The sequence below is a fragment of the Meleagris gallopavo genome, chromosome 1 (assembly GCF_000146605.3).
Source record: "Meleagris gallopavo isolate NT-WF06-2002-E0010 breed Aviagen turkey brand Nicholas breeding stock chromosome 1, Turkey_5.1, whole genome shotgun sequence".
In the NCBI taxonomy this organism is placed as follows: Eukaryota; Metazoa; Chordata; class Aves; order Galliformes; family Phasianidae; genus Meleagris; species Meleagris gallopavo.
Window position 1 is genome coordinate 17,940,590 of NC_015011.2, and position 25,399 is coordinate 17,965,988.

General features: G+C 36.5%; 1 protein-coding gene across 7 annotated transcripts in view; it reads right to left on the reverse strand.

The window, feature by feature from the left end:
• Nucleotides 1-235: 235 nt before the first annotated feature.
• The window catches only part of BRD1 (bromodomain containing 1), a 58,240-nt gene continuing 33,076 nt past the window's right edge, over nucleotides 236-25,399 (reverse strand). For all 7 annotated transcript variants that reach the window (XM_019611994.2, XM_010728956.3, XM_010728950.3 and 4 more), the window contains 5 exons: nucleotides 13,462-13,597; nucleotides 11,396-11,523; nucleotides 7,088-7,197; nucleotides 4,865-5,019; nucleotides 236-3,744 (listed from right to left, as the gene is read on the reverse strand). In XM_019611994.2, the coding sequence (XP_019467539.1) occupies nucleotides 3,561-3,744; nucleotides 4,865-5,019; nucleotides 7,088-7,197; nucleotides 11,396-11,523; nucleotides 13,462-13,597 (713 nt within the window). In that variant the 3' untranslated portion in view covers nucleotides 236-3,560. The remainder of the gene's footprint in view (nucleotides 3,745-4,864; nucleotides 5,020-7,087; nucleotides 7,198-11,395; nucleotides 11,524-13,461; nucleotides 13,598-25,399) is intronic.

The window sequence follows — 25,399 nt, forward strand, 5'->3', positions numbered from 1 at the left end:
CTGTTTATAATGCTCGAGAATGAACCCGGAGCAGAACCCTCTGAGCAGGAATTAACAGCTAAGTAAACTGTGAAAAGGGAACGAGGTAACATGCCTGTCACATAAGATAGAAAGCCAGAGAGTCGGGAGTTGATGCTCTACATATCAGCTCTTTGGTGAAAAATAAACATTCCCAAACTTGCAGCAAGACCTGAGAAATCTATTTGTAATGGATTACAAAAAGTAGAAGCAGAAAAACTGTTTAACAGCAAGAAGTTTTAATAGCAGCATTTTAAAAAGAAAATATTAAATATTTTTGTGAATGTTGATGGTCTGTGTGTATTGCTCCCTCTAGTGTAAAAATACAAAAATCACAACAAACATTGGAAAATCCACTGCATTTGGTAACAAATACTAAACTTTTTTTTTTTTTTTAAAGTAAAGTCATTACACCCCTTTTTTCCCTAAATATTTATAACATGATTTCTCACATTTTAATACAAGAGAGGACAAATTAACTTTGTTTCAGCTTCTGATCCGGGATTCTCACTCTTTATTAGCTGGGGATGATCACACCAGAATTGACAAGTGAATATGCAAATCCACACCCTGCTTTTACTGCTGTGATGCTCCATGAGAAAACAGTAGGATACTGTTCTATACAAACTTTATGATGTTCCCTTCTTTTTCCTCCACTAGAATACTAATTTCTACTCTATGATTACTTCAGTTACTAATGGTCAAGAGCAAGGTCTGAAACATAGCAAAACACATCCTCAGATACATATGTATTTATCTGACTATTGGGATAGGCCATAAAATTAGGAAATAAAGCAAATTTGGGGATCAATCTTCCTTTACTAAGTAAGCATGCATTTCCTTAAAACACATCACTGACGAGCAACAAGTCTGAGAAATCATTTTACATTTGAAACCAACCTGAAGAACCACTGGATAATAGTTTACTTTGGCATAGTGTAGGAAAAGCTGTAGCCACTGCTGCAACCTGAGTTCTGGGACAGTTTCCACCACATGCACAGAAGGAAAAAAAAAAAAAAAAAAAAAATCACAGCCTTCCATGCCCATTTACTCCATTCACAGAGTAGTTTGTATAGGTATTCTCTCAAAATCAATAAAAAGTTACCTCCTCCAAGAACTGTCAGGAGATGCCTGCGTGTATAACTTATTAAGTGGGAATTTATACTTCAGAGGTATCAAAGTTCTACCCATATGAAATTATCATCTTCCTACTCTGAACTTCAATTTATTTTCCAAGGTCTGAAAGACCCTCAGAACACATCTTCTCTTCCTGCCAATCATTATTCAGTTTCACACACACTGATTTGGTGGCCCACATCTGAAGCACGACCCGGCACAGGCTATCTTTGAAGGTTCCCTTAATAAGCAACCCTAGAAGATCACAAGAGGTCTACTGTCTCAATATTGTGCAAGTTAAGTTCAATTCCCATCAAAAATAAATGACAGCTCCTCAAAATCATTACACAAAAGTACTAATTAAAGCAAATGAGCAAATTTTCATTTTAGTTTTCTACCTGATGTGTCAATCGTTTCTGTCACAGCAGAACACCTGCCATCACTATTTCCCCTAAAGCAAAGTTCACTGTCAAGACTGGGAGAACTGTTTGCTCGATCATTTGTGAAAGTTATCCAACTTTGCAATTACCGTAGTCCATTACAGGCAATTGCTCTCAGCCAGTAGGGCATAACTAGAACACCTAGCAAACGGAGCGCTCAGTAAGGAGGCACTGCATGCTGCAGCAAGAAAACAAGGTTCTGGAACTAGCACCTCTTTAACAACTCAGTCATGGATTAAGAGAATGGGCGCTACAGCAAAATTTCAGGGGCCAAATTCAGGACAAAATTAACAGTTGAGAAAGAAATTTTATTTCAAGCTTCTAAGGGGGTATTACAAACAATAGAGAATAAAAACATTAAAAACTATTTATAAAGTAACTGTCCCTTTAAAATAAAGACTCAAGCAGGTTTAACAATGAAGTATGCTATCCATGAAGTTTTAAAAAAAGGTTTAAAAAGTATTGGTTTTGCTGTATTTGCTAATCCTTTATAAAAAAAAAGCTGGGCATAAATACTTCGTGCATTCATATGCATTATTTGGTGTTTCATATTATATAACTTGGTACAGTATTTAAGATATCACTGCAAAAGAGTTCAAACAGTGCATTTATAAATAATGGAGTCATTATAAATCACATTGCAAACATACCTTGCCATTTTCATTGTTACAAATTCTGTATTCTCAGTGAAGGTAGGAATAAAGTAGCTACAACAATCAATATCTTGACTTTATTATTTTTTTTTTAATATAAAAATGCAATTCTGGAAACCCCCCTCCTTCTTCCCCCTGCCCAAACATAATGCTTTACTTCTTAAAAATAAAAATAAAGTACTAATTCTATATACATCACATGTACCATACAAAAATGTATCCAAAGTTTCTATTGCTACCAAAGTGTTCTAAATTAAAAGTTACATAAATCCCCTCCGTGGAAACAGAAGATTACAAGTTACAAAAAAATCAAATTACACACAAACCATCAAGTTATTTTATACAATTTCCAATACATTTTTTCTCCCAAAGCAAGTTGTCTTCTCATGTGCCTGTATAAAAATGCATATCAATATATTTGTCAATTTTATTTTTCATTATAAAGCAAATTAATACATTTTCTACAATAAATAAAACACAGGGAGGCACATATATCAATAAAATAAAATCAATGGGAGATAAATGGGATATGGTTTTGAAAGAAATAATGTGCTTGCAGGCTTTAAGCCAGATTTGTTTAAAACAAAAACAATCTTAAGCTATTTGGGGCAACTATGGAGTGTTTTTGGTGATTTGCAAGTGATGTACATAGTAAATTTTTTTCCTTGATGCCTTTCTCACAAAGTACCCTCCAAAATAATGCAACTTCCTTTCTTAAAATACATATTTGTAATTGTAAATTTACATCAATCTTAAAATATGTGGTACTTTGTGCAAAGAGCAATGATTTACACAAACATTCAGAAGTCTTTTTCAGAAGCTACAGACCAAGGAAGAAATGATACAAGCAGCACCATATCGTATATGATTTAGGCAAACATATATTTGATGTAATTTTGATATTAGGCTTTACAATTCACTAAACACCTTAAGCTGGAAGATGGTGCTTAGGTAACTTAAAACTTAGAAAGAAAGAAGAAAAATGGAAACAAAAATCAACTCCCTCCCCAGCAAAATTATAAAAGAAATTAAGGAGCTATCTAAAATCAGAATAAGTTAAGTGTTGAATATACAGTTATGTACAATTATGCACACTATGAACAAGATGTTTTAACATGTTTAGTGGAAAATCCTCCAAACTATAATACGATAAAATCGTTTATCAATATGGCAATGGTGATTTAGAAGAACTGCTCAACAATTTCAAGTTTGCAGAATTGAGCCACTGAATCAACAATTAAGGGGTTGTATCTTCAATACATTCTTTCAGACAAAGAGGTTTGTAAGTAGAGTTCAAGTCTGTGTGGTACGTTTCATGCCTTGGTAGAATCTGTTAGTCAATATCACTGAAGTCACTGACTGGTTCTCCATGTACTCTACTCAGGTGGTTCATAGCACGATCAAAAGCAATCCTTACTGCTTTTCGAATGCTTGAGTTGCGACCTTCCATCATTTTTAACTTGTCTATGGTCTCATCTATCCCAAGGGGAACCATTTTGGATTTGGGAAGCCACTGCCTGTAAGAAAGGGAAAAACAAATAAGTTAAATATAAAATAACATCATAAAGTTTGTATAGAACTGTAAAGCCTGCCATATCATGTTTCCCATTTAGTGGGTCAGATTTGCCATCTTAAATAAAGTAATAAAATTCCTTTTATGTTATTACTTGCTTTAAATATTTTTTAAAATACAAAATATTAAGAAATCTCCCATGAAACAAAGAATACATTCTAATTTAACAGATAACGTATTATTTAGTGACAAGTATCAACTGACTGAAATTAGCATGAAATATTTATGCAATTTAATTTAGAATCATACAATCACAGTATATCCCGAGCTGAAAGGGAACAACAAGGATCATGGAGTCCAGCTCCTGGCTCTACACAGGACCACCCGAAAATAAAACGTTACGTCTGAAATTATTGTCCAAATGCTTCTTGAACTCTCACAGCCTGGGACGATGAGCACCGCCCTAGGGAGCCTGTTGCAGCGCCCAATCACACTCTTGTGAAGAGCCTTTTCTTAATATCTAACCTGACCCTCCCCTGTTGCAGCTCCATGCTCAGGTCCTGCTGCTGTCACCAGAAATCAGAGATGAGTGCTGTCTTTTCGCTCTCCTTGTGACGAAGCTGTAGGCCACCATGAGGCCTCCTCTCAGTCTCCTTTTTTCTCTGGGTTGAAAAAACCAAGGGAGTGCAACTGCTCCTCCTACGTTCTGCCCTCTAGATCCTTCATCTTCACAGCTCTCCTTTGAATGCTCCCTAATAGTTGTGACCTTACATCGTGGAGCCCAAAATTGCAAAGACTGCACAAGCATAGTGCAGAGCAGGACAATCCCCAAGCCCTGCTGACTTGGTACATTCCTGGGTTCAATATCAGCACCAGCTTGTAGATCAAACCAAAAGACTATTTAACAGTTTATATTATTACCTTTCAAATAGACACAAAAAAGTACCCTTCAGTACAATATGTCTTAGTCCAAGAACAGACTTAAACATGAAATTTCAACATTACAGTTGTTATAATCATGGGGAAAAATATCTTTAAGACAGCATCTTAATCATTTCTTAGATTTAAGCTATAGAGTTAAAATTTTAAGTCACTGCATCAAGAAAAACATTTCAATAACATACCAACTTCTTTTATTGTCAAAAAACAGTACTAAGAATAGTTTCTCATCTGATTTGGTCTGCATTTGTTCTCCAATCTTCAGTACATCCAAAGGTGGCACTGGTATAGTAACACCATTGTGATGACCAGCAACACGAGGCATTTTAGGGTCAATAATCTGTAAAAGAGAAGAAAAGAGATTTCCTAATTTTTATATGCACAAAAGAAAAAATAAACCCAACCTGTATAACGCATTCCAGTATGAATATTTGTTTCTGCAAAGAACAAGTTAGACACTCAAAATCCGAACCAAGAACAGCTTTAAACAAGGGGGAAAAAAAAAACAACAAAAAACAAAACAGAAAAAAAGCAGGAAAAAAAATAGTAACTTTCAAATACTTTGCATAAGCTGTTTGATTATCAGAAAAGGCAACTCATTTTTCAGTGAACTGTATCGTGAAAATCACAAATGAAACTCCTTTGTAAGTAATGTACAGCATTATCAATTGCTCAGCTGCCACCAAAAATTGTCTGTTCCATCCACCTCCTGTCCAACAACTCCTATTATTTTTCCAGCTTCTGCATTAGTATCTACCTTAATTTACAATAAGCTGGTAATGAAAGTCAACAGAAAACTAATACTGTAGAGAATTCATGGAAATCACAAGAACCTTCTTCTCTTGACTGAGGTTAAAACATCAATCAACTAATCACACAGAGAACTATCAGTGTTTACAAAAAGGAGGGAAGAGAAAAGGAGCCTTTTGGCACCTCCTACTTATGATCAGTTTAAATCTAACAACAAAGTGCACCATTCAAGAGGCAATCAATCACAATATAAACATCTGATCCAGATGTGCTTGGGCCACTCACTGATGGGTGAATGGAAATTCATGCTCAGAACCTCCTCTCCACTAGCTTTAACATGACTGCATAACTACAGTACCTCATCTCTCCAGTACATATATGTCATAGCAACCATATGATCATCTAATTTATTATATCAATAAGAACAGGTTGGACTGCTGGCCTGAGGCCAATGGGATGAAGCTCAACAAGACCAAGTGCTGGGTCCCAAACTTTGGCCACAACAACTCCAGGAAACACTACAGGCTTGGGGTAGAGTGGCATTAAGACTGCGTGGAAGAAATGGACCTGGGAGGTGTTGGTCGACTCTCAGCTAAACGTGAGCCAGCCAAGGCATCCTTGCTTGTATCAGAAATAGTGTAGCCAGCAGCAGCAGGGTAGTAATTATGCCTCTGTACTCAGCTCGAGTACCACACCTCGAATACTGGGGAGTGTCTAAAGAAACTGTGACTCTTCAATCTGAAAAAGAGAAAGCTCAGGAAAGACCTTATGGCTTTCTACAACTACCTGAAAGGAGGCTGGAGAAAGGTTCTCCCATTTAACTAGCGATAGGAGTAGATGGAATGGCCTTAAGTTGTGCCTGCAGAGGTTCAGGTTGGATATTAGGAAAAATTTATTCTCTGAAAGAGTGGTCAGGTGCTGGAACAGGCTGCCTGGGGAGGTGGTTGAATCACCATCCCTGGAGATGTTCAAGATACCTTTAGATGTTGTAATAAGGGACATGTTTTAGAGGGGAAATATTGGTGGTAGGATGGTCTAGGTGATCTTGGAGGTCCTTTCCAACCTTGGCGATGCTATGAAAGTAATGAAAACACAGACTATTTCTTTAGCACCAAATGCCCAAAGCCATTCAGATACTTCATAAACAATATTTTCTCTACAAGCTGTTGATTTAAGCAGAAGTGCATGTATTTCTCCTAAAAACACAGACAACAGCTTTAAGTGTATGCATACAATTCACTGAATAAAATCATTCAATTTAAACTATCAAATATTTTGTTTCTTTAATAAGCTTCAGAAACAAACAGAATATTTTATACTCATTTTGCAGCAGAAAATATCTCTAATTCTAACACTACCAAGATGCCTGTCAAATGTTTATTCAGCTGATCCTTTAAACAATAATGTATATTCCAGTAACAAAAGCCTAGTGAAATCCATACAGTAATAGATACCAGTGGCTCAATATCTGCCTGGTATTGTAATAATTTTACAAATAGAATTCATGGAAAAGCTATAAAGAGGGGCAAATTGATCCACTTTTATTCATGGTAATTCATAACTTCCCTTTCAGGCTGAGCTTATGGATCAAGATTTTCAAACCATAAACAGTTCTGCTATTCGTATCAGTATGCACTGATGGAAACCTGTGCACTCACCAGAGCTGGGTAAGAAGGATATCCACTGCATTTGGCCCATACTACTTTCAGAGGCTCAAGAACAGATGTTGCAGCATCAGTTGAAATCCACATACTGCTATGACCAACTTCTGAAAACAAAAAATAATTACATGTAAGATTAATATTTTAAAGAATGAAGCCTCAGACAAATCTTCTGCAGTTGTTTTCTAATCACGATAATTAGAAAACAAATGTATGCCAATGACACTTTCTATATAAAAAACAGCATTTCTACCAGCTCTTTATATCTCAGTTGCACAGTATTTAGAAGGAAGACATTGCTTGACGGAAATAGCTTTCCAAGTGCCAGAATAAAATTTATTCCTAAATTCTTTCTAATCTGCTCCTATTTAAAATAAGCAGTGCTTATTATGACATCTGACGTGCAAATATACATTTTAACATTGAGAAAAGCCCTAAAAGAAAATGGCTTCAAAACCTGCAGAAGAAGCAGTAGTGGGGGAAAGATTCTTGAGCTGATCACTAAACAAAGAGGTCAGACATTCTCCACAGCACATTCTAGGTCAATTCTCAAACACAGGCTTTCCATTCAATTACAGTTTATTTCAAATAATAATAGTATCAGCATCCCAAGAAAATACTGTACTGGGAAGTTTAACCTTAGAGATTCACTGTCCAGTAACAAAAGTTATCAAAATGCAATAATTCATAGTAACCTGCCACCACAACTTAAACAAGATGTTAGATATTTCGGAAGCTAAAAATTGTTACAGGTTATATTGCAGACAAATACAAGAACCAAACACAATTTTCTACAGCATTTAAGACCTCAAACAAGTATTCAAAAGAACACGGGGACGTTTGTTATCAATTCCAGCAGGCATGCTCCACTGATGAAACTTTTAATCAGTAGATGCCATTATATACAACCATGGAAATGACTTATTTCTACTGTTTTTTGTGCTTTTATTTTTATTTTTTATTTTTTATTTTAGTTTACTGAACTACGTAGCCTTGGAAGAAATGATACTAGATCTATTTACTGGCTTGTTTACTTGTTCCTTTCTACATATTTTTATAGAGATTTTTTCAGGATTTTCTTTATTTTCTCAGTAAAAGCCACAATATTCTCAGATATATAAAAACATAAAATAAAGTGAATACATAAGAATACATAAAGACATTCTTATCCTCCTACAGCTGAATATATTAAATATATGGAAACACACATCACTACCAGAACGGTTTAGCAGGATTTATCTTAAAACAATTGATCAAAGTAATTTCTAATACCATGAAGAAAGTTATTTAAGCAATTTTGTATCTGTGCTTTATTAATATTGTTAAGCATTCACATGGAAGCTAGACACAGTTCTGTTTAAATTCATATCTGTATCTGTTACTTAAAAACAGTGCAGGCCCTCTTTTCTGGGACAGCTAATAGAAGAAACCAAAGAAACCTACATTATTCTTAGCTGCAAAATTGATATAAAATGAAGAAATGATATTTTAATGCAGTGTAGAAGGTGATACATAATCTAAATGCATGCAGCAAAGCTCCTTCAGAGACTTCTCAGGTGTAAGAATAGGGAATAATCTCAGAATATTTTCCTAGTAAGAATTTATTTCAAACGATTTTAGGGGTTAAGTTTAGTATGCTAGCATATATGGTTAGTACTTTTCTTTTATGCCATACAAATCATTTATTTCCTCAATCTATAAGAGAGAATGCATTTAAATTTGCAGTCATGACAATTTAAATAACAGTACTCCCAGTGTGAAAACTGACAGTAACGAAATACCAAACACCAGACTTCAGAAACAATATAAACCAGTTCAAAGACAAGAATGTCTCATTAAACATTTCCTCCCCTTACATACTTTCTACTTCTTACAACATTTCAAAAACAACTGATAAGTTGGGTTTTTTCCATGAACATTCTCACAAAGAAGTTCACAGGTTGAACTTTTTAAGGGTAGGTTGAGCGAAACACCCATTAGGTGTCAGCATCACAAGCTTCAAAAACATACTTTTTCCTCCAAAAACTGAGCTAAGAATTTCAAAACTCAGTATCTGTGCAGCTTTCAGAAAGGACAGAGTTTTTTTCTGTATGGCAGTAACTAATGAATTTTGTTTTAAACCAGAAACTCCAACCTCAAATAAGAAAGCCTTTTTTGACTGAAATACAACAGTAGTAGTTAAGAGTGCACAGTGCTGTAAGGTTGTTTTTTTTTTCCTCCCAAATTACTTAGAGGCAAGTTTGATGTTAACATTTAAATCTGCAGATGAATCCACAGACACAGAGCATATTTAAGCTCCAAAATGCTGCTAAGACAGTTGTGATTGCTCCAGAGCAGACAGATCACTCTTAAGCACAAATGATATATTGGGGAGCTTCCCTTTTATTGTCTTTTAGCTGAGCAAAGTGTTCTCTGCTGTCAATGACTTACCAACTGAAAAGAAGACCACGCAAAAGATAAAGTGATTTGAATAAAATGCCATGAAATGTTCCCCTACAATATGTTTCTCTACAACCTGCTCCCTTCCCCACTCCTGCTCACCAGAATGAAATGACTGAAGGGAGAAACAGCATCTAGACAATGATGAAAAAATAGTTACCAAGTAAAGAAAAAAAGTCTGACAAGGTGGAGAGACTGACTGGTAAACTGTGAGACAAAGAATTTACAAGCTGAGACAACAAGACAGAGAGAGACAGAAGCTAAGAACAAGAGAGGTAGATGAGAAGCTTGGATAAGTGAACAAGAAACACCTAGACAAAAGGGCCAGGCAAGATTCAGAAGACAGGCAGAAGAATGCTCTGCCACTTTGGCCCCACAAATTCCCAATCCTGCAAAGGCAACCAGAACATAGAAATCTCAGCACAGCCCTGTATACTGCAACTGTTTATTAAAACCTCTCATGGCACACATCTCTAGTGCGCATGTATTACAGCGACTGCATCCATCAATCAGTACAAAACTTCATCTTGTCATAATTGTACTATTACAGCATACCATACCAGTGGTTGAGAGACAGCATCTTGTAAATAAAACCAAAATACGCTTTGGACCTTGGAACAGTGCAACTGAAAGCACTGTGTTTGGTCCTAAAGCATGGACACTCCTGTCAAGCAGAATTCTTCGAGATAGTTTGCAAAGAACAGGCAACCCTTATTTTAGTTGTTTTGTAAAATCTAGGAGTTTACTAATCTAAGAAAGTCATGGCAAAGTTCTAGTTATGCACAGAACAGAAGCAGTACATTTCACTTCACTCCTGCTTGTTTATTCCTCTTTATCTGCCAGTGCAGACAGCGAAGGACTCAAATTAGACAGAATATCTATTAATATACAAAATAATGCTATTTCTCCTCCTTTTAAGCAGATGTATGGTATATCTGAGAACAGAGAAAGAACTAAGATCAAGGAGAGTTCTGAAAAAGCATGTACAAAAAGCAGAAAGCAATAAATGCAAGGCTCCCCAGGACAGAATAAGAAAAGCAAATGGAAAAAAACAAGGCTTGTATAATAGGTTACCATACAAATAATAAAGATACTAAACCTGAGAGTAATGGATCAGTTAGCTGAAAACAGATCAGCTGCAAGAAGGACAACAAAATACATCATATTGGAAGGAAAGAACACAGTAAGACAAACAAAGAGACAGATACAAGCACTGGAAAGACCTGAAAAAGTCCTGGTTAAGTGGAAAAGAGCTGCAAGGACAGAAACTAAGGACAGGCTTGCTAGACACAGCAAGCCTGATCCCCAGCATCAGTGTAGGAACACTGTATTCTACAAACACAGCTCTACTTACAGATGAGACAACTTATATCTTGCAGTGCAATAAAAAATACACACACAAAAAAGGAAGATATATTATCAAAACAACACATTCTCTAAGATCTGGTTATTATACAGTACACTCCTAAAAATTTCCACTTTTTTCCAACTTTTTTTTTTCCTGAATCAAAGCAAACCATGTCTTACTCATCTGTCAATACAGAATAGCATGGAGGAGTAAGCTCTAAAACAAAAAAGTTTAGGAAAAATGCTAACAGACCCACAAACAGTACTGCAGTTCAAGTTTTGTTTGTACTACTGGAGTAACCTAAATCACTTCAAATATCACTTACTGATCAAAAGCAACATCTCTTTTAAGTTCTTAAAAAGTTGAAAGTAAAGTCTAGTATTTTCTGCTGTGCTATCAATATCACTTTCAGAACTCTTAGATGTTTTTCTGCAGAGAAAATCATATTAGAATCAGTTAAACTAACAGACAAAATGTGGTTATAGAGCATGATAAAAAATACAATCTTTTATAGTTACCAGCTGCAATTCTTGCTGCTTTGGCATAGTTTCCATTTTCAATGCAAGATATCAATTCACTTCGATCCTCCAATGTGTGTCTTCGTATAAGTGCTGGTTTACCTTTACCACACTTTGGTAGGCTGAAACTGTAAAAGTATTAATACTATTACTCAATGAATTAACATAGCTCACTACAAATGAAGATAATGAACAAGAACTTAAAATTCTACAAGGGAAAAAAAATATCCTACCAGCAAGCTAGTGAATTTCATGCGATAAAAATTAAACAACATAAAAACTAAAATTGAAAAATACTTTTACACGCATAACCTACTAGTTATCAGCAAAAGATAAACAGTATTCAATTGCATCTTAACTTTTGAGCATGTATGGCCTGCGCCATGTAGGAGCAGCTGCTTCGCCTCCAGAGTTACAAAGGATACTGGCCAAATGGAAACCTCTACTCCAACAGTCCCACTAAACCAAAATTACTATTTTCTTACTCTTTTCATTACATTGTGAGAGCAATGTCTATGCACAAAGTGAGGAAGCTATGCTGAAGAGTTTTTATTGCACATCTGAGTTTTCTAGAGGAGATTGAAGAATGTGAAGAGCAACCAGAAACAAGTTGTATCCTCAATATATCACTCACAAGAGATGCAATACTAAATTCTCTTTGTTTCTGAAAAACCTGTTTGACACAAATGCATTAAAACCACTCCCTTGAGCAATTTAATACAAAACATGAACAGATCTGTCTTTTAAAAACAAAAAAAGACAACACATGAGAAACTCCAAAAAACAGTTTTATCCTATACAACTCTACATCCTGTCCTACTGTAACAAATTCATTTCTTCTATTACATACTTTCAAACTTGTTCACTTCTCTCATCATTGACAACTTAAATAAGTTTACTGACAACTGAAAAAGGTTTACTATCACCTACCACATTCCTAGGCTAAGGGAGCACATATTAGCTACTGTTATCCCATGGATTCTAACAAACCCACCCAGTTCCACTACCAACACTCCACTGCCACGTTACTTCCTTCCTACTCTCATAAGCCCCAAACTAGAGACATTTAAAAGGGCTGCTCTGAAAGAAATGCCTCCTATTTTATTACACTGATCCACAACATCAGAGGTAGATGTTGTGGTATGGCAGTAGAGATTGAACCTTCCTGACAATATTCCATTACATTTTATTGCTGTGTGACATATGGCAGAAGAGGGGCAGTCTGACATGGAAGCGTACATGAAGTTGTCATCAAATTCTTCCATGTGAAAAAAAAAATAGATGCTTTCTTAATATTTATGGAAACCAAACAGTGGATGTGAGCTCAGTGAGGTGGTAGATGGCGCATTTCAGCAGTGGTGATACTGGGACACTTCTGCTGGTGCAGGTTTTTATGAGAGTGGCATGCAGGCTCATCACTGGTAAAAATGCATAGCTAATAGTGGTGACTTTGTTGAAATAGGAGGTGTTATATTTGTGCATTTTTGGAAGATGGTGCACCATAAGTGATGGAGAAGTACACATCACTGGTGACAGTGGTGACCATCCTGACAGCCTTATATTTTGCAAAAGACTGCACAAGGAGACAACGAATGCTTGGTATATAGGTACTATAATCACTGCAGAAACTAACCAGTGACCTGAGTCACAGATCAATAGTCTACAGTTTCACAACTGTTTAATTTGCCTTCCCTGTGCAGAAACTCAGCTATGTAGATTGCTCCTTCTCATCATCCCTACAAACTAAATATTTGCATTTTTGAGTTCAGGACTGTGAAGATAATTAAAACAAAATTCTACACATGTAAACTTGTGCATGCATCTATCTGTATGTATTTATACTGAGCTGAAAAACAAGATCTTAGATCTTGTTCTTAGATCTGCAATAACCCAAGTAGAATAATGGAATACCAATAATCCTAGAAAGCACATCAGGTTTGACACACAACTGAGAAAACTGAAACTTTTCTTTTGTAAAATGTATGCAATTCTTCAACGTGGACCACAAGCAGCAGAAAAAAATTGACAAATTCAACCTCAAATTTATAGTTGAGATTTAGTTTTACCTGGTGTTACACAAAAGACTGTTACTAGATGAAATACTAGATTCTGATGCACAGCGGCGACGAGGTTCAACTTTTCTCCCTGCAGAATCATCTAATGCTCTCTCTTTACTGCTGTCTCCAAAACCATTCGAGAGACCTACAGAACAACACAAAAATAAACTGCATCAAGCTGAAAACCACATTGTTTTCATGAACGATTTTATATACACAAACATTGTGTCATTACTGTTCTTAATTAACTCTTTCGTATTTTGATGTGATGAAAAAGAAAGAACAAAATAAAACAAAATACTCAAAAGACAAAAGTATTATAAATAGTAGGATCTTGTCATCCGGTTTTAAAAGTTAGGATGGAAATTCAGATAACACAAAAACGGTGAAGATCACAATATGAAAAATGTCAAATGGAATATCAAAATTAGTCTCTGTTTGCAGTGTTTCCAACATATAGTTTACTAAAACAGCCTGCAGAAGCTGGATAGAAAAGCCAAGGAAAAAAAAATATTACACATCAGTCAGATTTACCAACAAAAGACTCATTTGAATACAGAGTTACAAACAGCAATCAAGAACTACTGAAAATTATTTTCAAATACATCAAGAGCAGTAGGGATTCTCTCCTGAAGTTATCTAGTTCTTCCTGAAAGCCTTCTAGTAAATTCAAACTGACATCATAACGTCCATTTTCTGAGATCGAAACTTATTATGCATATGATTTTATTTTTACTATCTTTCCCCAACACAAGTTTAGATACAGCATTTTTACTTCACAATTTTAATGAAATTTTAACAATGAAAATTTAATGAAAATTTAACAAAGAACTCTTGATTTGATGGATTGTCATTAATCCTACTCTGGCTTGCCAATTCAGAAAACGCTTAGAGCTCTTTAAGCTATTCGATTAAACAGATCACTGAAAAGGTTTGAAGTAGCTTTCATAAGAATTTTGTTTTCTTTTTTATCATAGAATCCAACATCAATTCCAAAATATCAACAGAAAAAAAAAATGGCTGAAGACAACAGAACTAGTTTGCAAACAGCTACTGCAAGCTGCAGATCTCAAAGAGAACAGAGTTTTAACATGAACTCAATTCTGACTACAGTTATTTTTTGACAATAATTAAAGCTTTCACTTAATATTTATGACCAGCATACTTCTCATAATGCAAGAACGAACCCTTTATCGCAGCCATCCTATTATTGGTCTTAAAAGTTATCATGATTTTTGTTCATGGTTAATTATCTGATGCATCTTCACATGCATCTGTCTAAGGCATTGAACTAAAAGAAAATTAAGACAAAATTCCTTTTGTTTTTCTTCAGTTTTTTTCTACTACAAAGGCTTCTGTAAAGAAGGATGACAACTAATAAGCTGAGCAAGTTACTTCATATTATACAGTTATTTCAGTGTGTTCCCATTTAGTAAACTCAATCCCCCAAAGACAAATAGATTTAGATTAACAATAGTTTTAATATTTAAGAGTTTATTCAGTAGTCTGTAATATTTAAATATGAGCATTCTTTTTCATTGCTATTTAGTTTACATTACAGAATATTTAAGACTATTTCTGAACTCCTATATTTGCCTTAACTCCCTATATGAGAAAAAAAAAAAGTAGGACTTTAGTCCTAGACTATGTGAAAAGACCTGTTGAAACAGAGCATGCTTTATGAGATAGACTAAACACCCCTGTAAAACTATCATTGTACGCTTTATATACTGTCCAAAATGAAAAACTGAACAACTATTCTATGAAGATTAAAAAAAAAAAAAATCTCTCAGGTCTTTTACAAATAGCTTTTCTATTCCCCAGTACATCAGGCCTATTTTTCAAGTGAGTTGCAAAAACTCACTCTTTGTTTTCACCCTGCCACAAGCCAGGCACACAATACTTATCATGCAGGCATCTAGTTAATGTACATCAGCTATCAGAAGAAACAAGTTAGATCACAGATTACATTTTAACTCCATGACAGATCAAGTAAACATTGCTATCAGAGCCAGAGCAGCGTTCAGGTTCTCAATGGGTAAGAAAGTTAAAGGAAATATATTCAACGTTTTAAGAGTACTTAAGTGTTAAACTACACGTATTCCAAATACAACTTACACCAGTGCTATATATGTACATAAGTAGGACAAAAAAGTGTCAGAGGTGGCTTCCCATTTTGATTGCTTCAGTAAGTTTATGATCATGCTGCTACTTCCATGGACAGTTCATCACCCTCCGTTCCTTGCAACAGTTTCTTCTCATCTGCACCTCCTCAAGAGCAAGAAATCTAACTCTGTGATTAACTACTTCGCAGGCACACAGTGGAAAAAGTAACCATGTGATTTCAGGACTGCTGATGTTGAGAAACAAGGAAAGCAACAGAACACACAACTACAGCAACAGAGACAGCTCTCTGCAGACACAGTCCAGTTTAAACAGACTGCATCAGGAATATAAAAACTGATTTTACAGTCAAGTTCTTCTAATCTACAGAATGCTTGGCAACACTGGGGGGGGAAGCCTGTTTTTTCTGACAGTCTTTCTCCCCTCCCCAGACACATTTCTCTCTTGCATAGGGAAGTATGAAAAGCAAAGAACATGAGGCCATCTGAAGGAACAGTTTTCCTCAACATCAAGCCTTTAATGACATCAGCTTACACTGACCATGAGGCTCAGTCTGTGTAATGTGCTCTTAAAATATTGCCTACTTCTTACAATTTCTTTAGAATGGAACACCTCAACACTTCATTCAAGCAAAACACTCCTATCTTCTCACAGATGCAGAAGTTCCCAAGTGACCACAGAGAAATCCAGACAGCAACATTTTTGTACTTTATGATATAACCAATGTGCAAAAAATGAACAAATATACTATGTAGGTCACTCCAAAAGTAATGCCTCCTATTTATTGCCATGGATACAACACCACATACAAAGAGCACAATAACACTGATAGAACAAATTCTACACTACAAAACTCTTCTTTGATACAGTCACCACCATTAGCTATGCATTTTTGACAGCAATAAACAAGAGCCTGGAAAAAATCTACACCCACTGTTGCTGTCACCACTGCTGAAACGCACCACCACCACCTCACTGTGCTCGCATCTGCTGAGCAGTCTCCACTGTTGTTCAGCAAATGTCAATAAATGCCAGTGGGTGCCATTCTTTTGTATGGAGGAATTCAACAACATACCTTTGCTTCATATGAACTTCCATTCATGTCAGACGCCATTTCGACAAACTGCTGCCATCTGTTACATGGCAACAAAATGCAACAGAATACTGGGGGATGGCTCAACCTCTACTGCCGTACCACCAACATCCACCTCTGACATGCTGGGCCAACACAATAAAATAGGAGAAGCTACTGTCAGAGAAGATCATTCTCTATGTATTCTGTAACCAGGAATTCGTCAAAGGCCTTGAAGGTAGTCCAGGTAGATGACATCCATTGCCCTTCCCCCGTCCACTGAAGCCGTCACTCCATCACAGAAGTCACCAGATTGGTCAGGCAAGATCTGTCCTTGGTGAAGCCATGCTAGCTGTCTCAAATCACCCCTTTATCGTGTATGTGCCTTAACATAGCTTCTAGGAGGATCTGCTCCATGATCTTCCCAGGCACTGAGGTGAGGTTCACTGGCCTGTAGTTTCCCAGGTCATCCTTTCTCCTTTTCTGGAAAATGAGAGTAATGTTTCCCTTTTTCCAGCCACTGGGGACTTCACTGTAAAGCCATGATTTTTCAAATATGATAGAGAGCGGCTCGGCAACCACATCAGTCAACTCTTTCAGAACCCTAGGATGGATATCATCTGGCCCCATGGACTTAGATACGTTCAGTTTCACGAGGAGGACTTGGACTTGTTTCACTAGTACAGTGGGACAAGAAACCACTACTCACACTCTCACGTAGAGACTCACGGTCCTGGCAGACATGGGAAGCCTGATCACACATGAAGACTGAGGCAAAGCACATACTGAGTACCTCAGTTCTTTCTATGTTTGAGGAACCAGCTCCCCATTACCTTTCATCAGAGGGGGAACACTCTCCTTGGCCTGTCTCCTCCTGCCTATGTACCTGTAGAACTCCTTGTTATCTTTCACATCCCTTGCCAAGTTCAGCTCCATCTGCACCCTGGCTTTCCTAATCCTATCTCTACACACACGGACAACAACCCCGTATTCCTCCCAGGCTATACCACCCTGCTTCCACTTTCTGTATATTTTCCTCTTTTCTCTCAGTTTAAGCTACAGGTCCTTGCACAGACACAATGGTTGCTTGCCTCCCTGCTCGACTTCTTCTGCTGGGGGATGGAGAGCCATTGTGCTCAGAAGGGTGTCCTTAAAGAGCTGCCAGCTTTGTTCTGTTCCCGTAAGGACAGTTTCCCAAGGGATCCCACTCAGCAGTTCCTTGAGCAACCAGAAGTTTGCTCTCCAAAGCACAGGGTCCTAGCTCTGCTTTTTGTCAGGCCCGCATTCTTCAACATCACAAACTCCAAAGGCATGGTCACTACAGCCCAGGCTGCCTCCAATCTTAAACCTCTCTAATACTCTCCTCTGCATTAGTGAGCAACAGGTCCAGTATGGCTTCGCTTCACCTCGGGTTGGTCCATTTATTACCTGGACCAGGAAGTTGTCCTTGACAGACACCAGGAATCTCCTGGATTGTCTGCTACCTGCCATGCTGCTATCCCAGCAGATATCCGAGTGGTTGAAGTCCCGCATCAGGACAAGAGCCTGCGGGCGTGTCACCTCCTGCAGTTGAAGCAAGAAGGCCTCCTCCTGATCAGGTGGCCTGTAACAGACCCCAACCACCAGATGCCCTTTACTGGACTGATCCTTGATTTTTACCCACAAGCTCTCGACCTTATCATGGCTGTTCCTCAGACACAGCTCTTCGCAATTTATTCACTGCCTAACACAGAGGCCAACTCCACCACCCCTCCTACCCTATCTCTTCTGAAAAGCCTGTAGTCCTCAGTCAGGGTATACTAATCGTGGGACTCATCCCACCATGTTTCCATGATAGCAATAAGTTCATACTTCCCCAATTGTGCCATGATTTCTAGCTCCTCCTGTTTATTTCCCATGCTGCACACAATGATACAGAGGCACTTGTTGCCTTCCTGGACAAGCCCTCCCTAGCTCCTTACCACCTCCCAAAGTTCCCACGAGCTTCTCTGTCACTCAGAACACCCCCTTCCCACATATCTAGTTTAAAGCCCTGCTAACCAGCCCCGTTATTCACACACCCTGACTCCTCTCCATCCCTAAGGCTTTTTCTAGGCAGGGGACGTGGATGCAGAGCTTGCTAGGCAACTAGCAGGTTGTCCTTAAAGTGAAGTTAAGACAGACAGACTGCTTACATCAAGCAACTTAGAATCTTCTTATCTTTCCACATTAATTGAAGCAGGAAAAGGTAACTCCACAAAGATGGTATAAATTCGGAAAAATGAAAAGAGGAACAAAACCCAAGATAATCCAAGGAGCAGCATGATGAACAAACATACAAAATGCTACCACAGAATACATAACTATGCATTTTAGATTGCAACCTCAGTTTATAGTTCTGCTGCAACAAATTAAATAAGTAGAACTTGTATAAAATTATTATAAAGCAATTAGAACTTCATTATGTTTGTCTTTACATCAGGCTATATGTATCAAAAAATGACATAGTGTGCTATACAGCTGAAGAGCCGAGAACTGAAAAAACAGTTACATAATTTCAACCACCCCCAAAAAGCGGGAACATTCAAAAATGCACTTACATAACACTATTTTGATTTTACCAAGCCAGGACTAATCAAGTCCTGACTTGTACACTTACCCAGAATGACCAACAGTCTTCAGTGATATATATATATATCTATATCTATATATATAGATATATATATATATATAAAGAAAAAGATGCATAAACACACAAAATAAGTAGAACATTCTACTGCACAATTTAGCTCTCCTTAGGAAGATTTGACTGGGTTTTTGGGCAGGAAAAAGATAAAGATGGAATATTCTTAACTAATCCGCTCTCACTGAGCATGTTCAGGGAAAAGAACACTGGGACTGGTAAAAATCTGCGACTAATTTGAGTCACATATACTACAACATGTACAACTTTATAACTTACGGAAATGGGGCAATATATTGAATGAAGAGCATAGTTTCATATATGTCAAAGACTTCCTCCAACAGTGTTTTTTTGTTTTGTTTTGTTTTAAGGATGGCTGGTGTCTCCAACATGATCCAAAATAATTATTTCAAATGTAATAGCCTTTCTGCGTTCCAAAATGATCATTTAATTGAATTCCATTCCATGTTGAGGATAACAGAAAATAATTAGGATCCAAAGAGATAAATACTCAGCATATTAGTTAATATGAGAACCTGGAAGACAGTGAAAAAGCCATTAAGTCTCTCTGAAAGGTAACAGACCTCTTAAATAAATAAGCCATCCTTACAGCAGTATCCAGAGACAGTGAGAATGATGTAAGTGTTCCACGTATTCTAATATTCTAATACTCAGTTTTAGTTTCCAAAGGAGGAAACTAGATTGAAAGGCTTCACTTATTTTCTTTTTCAACAAAAAGGACTGAATCAAAGTCAGTGAATGCATACAATACAATCTCCAAGTGTATGATATGCATCAAGAGCAACTTTGAAATGGATCTAAAAATCCCCATAACAAGAATTAGAAGGAGGAGATGATCCTATTTTAAGTGTATGTAGGTATGCAGAGACAGGGGATAAAGGGATACTTTAAGTCAATAAATAATCAGAAGATATTGTACTCAGTAAGATCCTGAAGACAAGTATTGTAGCAACAGGAAGACATCCAGAAAGTTTGTAAAAGTGAACTTCATAGATGACAAAGTTTGGGGTGAAGTGTCCCCCTTGGAAATGAAGGTTTTAAAACTGAAGTTATTTAAAATTAGGATATGGCCAACCACTCCAAGACATAAAAAATCCTGAATGTGAGCCCGATGTGGCACCTATATGATGTACAGCAGATTTCAAGATCCAAAACAGGAAAAAAAATCACTTTTGTTGGTTTAGGTAATGAATACAGTTTGGTAGCTCATAGAGGACTCAGTTTGATATGTTTCAAAAGAATGCTTAAGAATTCATCCTCTCTCTACTGTTTTGGTTTCAAAACTGGGAGTAAGAACTACATATCTGATAGAACAGCTGAATAAGAACTGCACAACAGAAAGGAAAACTAATCAATATTTAATAATTGCAACTTCCACAATACAAGAATTGTCTGTTGCACGTCTAACTGCAATAATGAGATTACTGTATTGCAGGATGATTAAGACAATTTAAAATACACAGTTGAGAGGCAACACTAGTGGAAGAGTTTTTAAACATTCCAGCAAGAAATAAATAAATAAATAAATAAATAAATAAATAAATAATTAGCTGAGAGTACACAAGTGAAAATCTCTCTTTAAAAATGTTATAAAACTTTTTCCAGAGAGTATCAGCTCCTTTGATGGCACAGGAAAAGACTGATCAGTGGTAGTAGTAGTAGTCAGTATCAGCAAATGCAAGCACAAACCTAAGGAATTTAAGACTAAGATTTCAAATTTAAAACTTGAATTTTTTAGTCAGCTTTTGTTGATATGCTTTATGATATGCAAAATACAGAAACAACTGCAAAATACAAGACCTAAGTGTGTATTTATAAACAGATAAATGACAAGTCATCCAGGACACAAGAAATGTAATGACCACAGAAAGTCATTAATACTTAGGACAATTTATCTTTGCAAACTTTATGAAGTCTTAAGATCAGATTTCTATGTTCACAGTCATAAAATCCTGATATAAATAAAACAAAAAAAGAAAGAAAAATCGAAAGGTCACTGTTAAAGCTTAAGTTTAAAAATATTATTTTTGTTCTCAATATATAATGTGAAACAACATGAGAATTACCTGTCAACTGATCTTACATAAAAAACCCAGTGCCCAGCAGTCTTTCACGGCTGTCCAGCAGGACCTACAAATGCAGACTAAGAACTTACTTTTCTTAAATTATCATCTTAAGGGTTTTATGTGGAGATCTCATCCTTTTTTTTTAATTCTTTGAAGGTTAATGGTTCCCTTTAATTGAGGGAACACAATTAGTGGTCATGATATCCAAAAGAAAAAAAACAACACATGGACAAGTGAACTTCAGTGCTATCTTATATAAGCACTTCCAACAATTGTGACTTATTAAAAAAAGCATGCCATTTACAATTTATTTGCCTCTCACAGGTGTTTAAAAAGTGAATTCTTAATTTCTTTTTCATTCCAGAAGTGTGAATAGAAAGTGCAGTTTGCCCTATGCACACTTAAGAAACTACGTCTGATTACTGCACAGGAAACACGAAACAGTTATCACTTAAAAATTTCCCGAAACATTTTTACCTCCAAGACTAAGGGCTCCTCGACCATATGTGCTCCTTAATTTCATTTTCATTTGTGAAGCCTTAGAAACGCTATCAGAAAAATCAATGAAAAATCAAATAAGAATCAAGTCCCTGAATTAGCATGATGTTCCTGCAGTTGTTGTTTTTACAGAGTAACAAAAAGATAACAAGAAGAAAGTACAGCTGACTTTCTGCAAAAAGAATATTGGTCTCCATCAACAGTTTTGTTGACATTAAAAACCTACCTGTATTCTTAAAATTACAGGACTGCACATACATACAAGATAATGACTGGAACTTAGATTTTATGTACAGTACGCTGATGTACTGAGTCTGGGTAGCATGCAGTTAACTTCCCCAGCAGAAGTCCATACACTGCTGTGCTCTGCAGCTGTGGCTAGAAGAGCGGCAAAAACACTCAAACGTTTTGGCTACTGCTGAGCAGTGACAGCAAGGCAACAAAGCTGGCTCTCAGGACAAGCAGGCAAGAGTGGGCAAGATGTGGAGAGGGAACAAGGTGACTCCAAGTGATCAAAGGAATATTCCATACCCTATGATGTCACGCTTAACAATATAACCTAGGAAAAATGAAAAAGTGGCAGGAACATTTGCTACAAAGGCATTTGTCTTCTGAAGCAACCACTTTATGTACCAAGGCCCTGCTTCCCACGAAGTGGGTCGACACTACCTGCTGATAAGGAGTAATTTATTTTTTCTTTTTCTTCTATGTATGGCCTATGTTGTTGTTGTTTTTTTTCCTTTGTCATTTAAGTGCACTTAACATGAGTTTTTTTCTCATTATATTTTCTCTCTATCCTTTTGAGGAGGCAGAGTGAGAGAGCGGCAGCACAGGTGACTGTCAACCCACCGCAACTGACTGCATTACACTGACAGAATATTATTTTCTCAGCAGTCAACCTTAGTTTCAAAGAAGTTCACTAGGCTTGTTTTTGTCAACAATCAGAGTTCAGTGAGTCTTCAAATTAGCATTCGTACTTGAAGCACATATACTGCGTGCCTTGATAAAGAAATCTGTGAATTTTACCATCTCTAATGGGGTCTTAGTGAAATAAAAAGCTGAAAACCAGTTACCAAAGAAATGTAACTCAACAATACTGGGTACTGATATGCTGCTCAAGTTCTGAAAGATAAAGTAGTTATTATTTCTACCTCCTTATGCTGCCTGACAAGTAGGTCAAGCTAACACTGATTAATATTGGAGATGTTTTTATGGTCTTCAGCAACTACCAAGAATAAAGCAAACAGAAAAAAAAAACAACAACCAAGTATTTACAGTATAAGGTGTCTTTTCAGAGAAATCACTGCTTTTACTCCTTTTCCCTGAAAGATTAAGTAATTTATAGCAACAGTTCCTACTGTGATCTAGCCACAAGAAAAACTTCAAAGAAAAAACTGAAGAATTGCTACATGTAGGGAAGACAGGGAGCTAATCAGCCAAGAATATCTTCTGCGTATTTTCCCCAGATTTACAGTATTAACTTAGCTGTCTTTTGCTAAATCAGCTGGAGATACTGCTGCTACTTAGAAGATAATACTATAATTTCATGAACGTGATGATTTCAGAGGGGACTGTGAGCATCAGAGAAAAAAATATAAAGGTAATTTTAGTTTAAGATTAACATCATATTTTCCCATAGCATGGAGCATCAGTGCCAGTTGCCAATCACTGTATCTGTAGAAATGTTTACACATTTTTTTCCATTTTAAAAGTATACACAAACATAAATTCACAATTCAAGTACTGTATCATTTCTTCAATTTCGTTCTATTTTATTTCTACTTGGCTCAAAGAATCCCTATTTCCTAGTTGGCATTTCGAAGTGAAAAGAAAAAAATCTTGCCTGAGGTCTGACTTGAAAGGCTGAAGTCAAACTCTTTTTAGGAGCTTTTGATGAATTCACTTAACAACTCTGAGAGGATATCATGTAACTGCCACTAACAATTTCCTAAACAAATTTTTCTTCACAGAAAGAGCCTTCAAACACGAGTTTCCTTTTACTTCCAATTCTTATTTCTGCTTACGGTACTGCCACAGCAGAAACTAATCACTCATCTTCCCTTTGCACCTCTATTTTGTAGAGTATTTAAGTCAGCACTCCACAGTGACAGGGTGCCATCCAAGTCATTGTAGAGGACTGTTAGTTTAGAAAAACATATGGGCACAGAAAAACTGTGTAATAAAGGGAATGACTGAAGGCTGATAAAACACTAAGATGCTCCTGAACACTGAAGTTTGCTCTATCAGAACAGAAAAGGCTAGAAATGTATCAAGATGGAGAATTCATAATTTATGAGTTCAGTATTTATTTTTTTGTTTTCTACTTCAGGTGAATATAAACCATTGTGCTGGAAAAAGAAAAAAAAGAAGCAGTAACACATAACCAACTGATTTAAAAACCAAACTAGACATAAAAGTACATCTCAGCAGGGACAGATTCAGAGGGCATATATGATACAGTAAGAGAGTACATAATGCCAAATTCCATAATCCCTCTTTATGGAAAGCATCTCTTTATGCACATAACCATACAATTTTGTCATCCCCAAAGGACATGAAGGAAGCAAAAAACAATACAGGTGTGTGTGGGGGAAGAGAGGGACAGGGAACGAGAGAGAGATTTTCATATTACAGTCAAACATTTTATGTCATATTATGGGAACCTTCTCTCCAGTCATACTAGAACAAGCCTTAAGGCACACGTATTTCTCCCTTACATGTTCACTGTCTGAAGTTAGTGTTGGAGGCACTGTATTCATTTTTATGATTGTTCATTTCATCTCTTAATCCAGACCTGCAGGCAAGTATGTCCAAAAAGGGTCAAAGATAAGGCTCATCTCTGAGATGCTAATTTGATGAACTCCAGTACCGCACATTCCCAGTACAAAGATCTTCATAATATCAAAGTCTGAAATTTTAAGGAAGGTCATTTACACAGAGCACCACCACCAAGGCAAGTGTTATGCTTAATTTATAAGCATAAAATGGATCTCCACTTTTTATTATTATTATTATTATTTTACTTTTTTTTTTTTAATATATTCAACAGACTTCACAGTTCTTATCTCATTGTTTGCAACACACAGAAAAAAAAATGAATTAGTGTTATATGCCACAGATGAAGCACACAGGGGGCTCTTACATTTCATCTTTTAAAAGGCAAAGCCTAGGAGAAGAAATGAGCTAAGCAGTCCAAAAAAAGTGAAACACAGAAAAACTCTCCCATAATTTCAACAGCATCAAGAAAAAACAAGAAGAGCATTTAGAATTTATTTTTTTTTTTACTACTATTACAGAAAATTCAGTTATACTAATCTTAGAAAACAATTGTGAGTTGGGTGCTAATAATTAGTATATTTAAAATAATCCAAAAGATAGTGCTTTCAAGGAGAATGATGAGTCTTAAACCCAAATAAATCTTCTTAACTGCACACTTTAACTCACTTCACCGATACAGAACGTTTATCCAGTTGTTCATCAAGTCTCACTGCTCTTGACTACAAT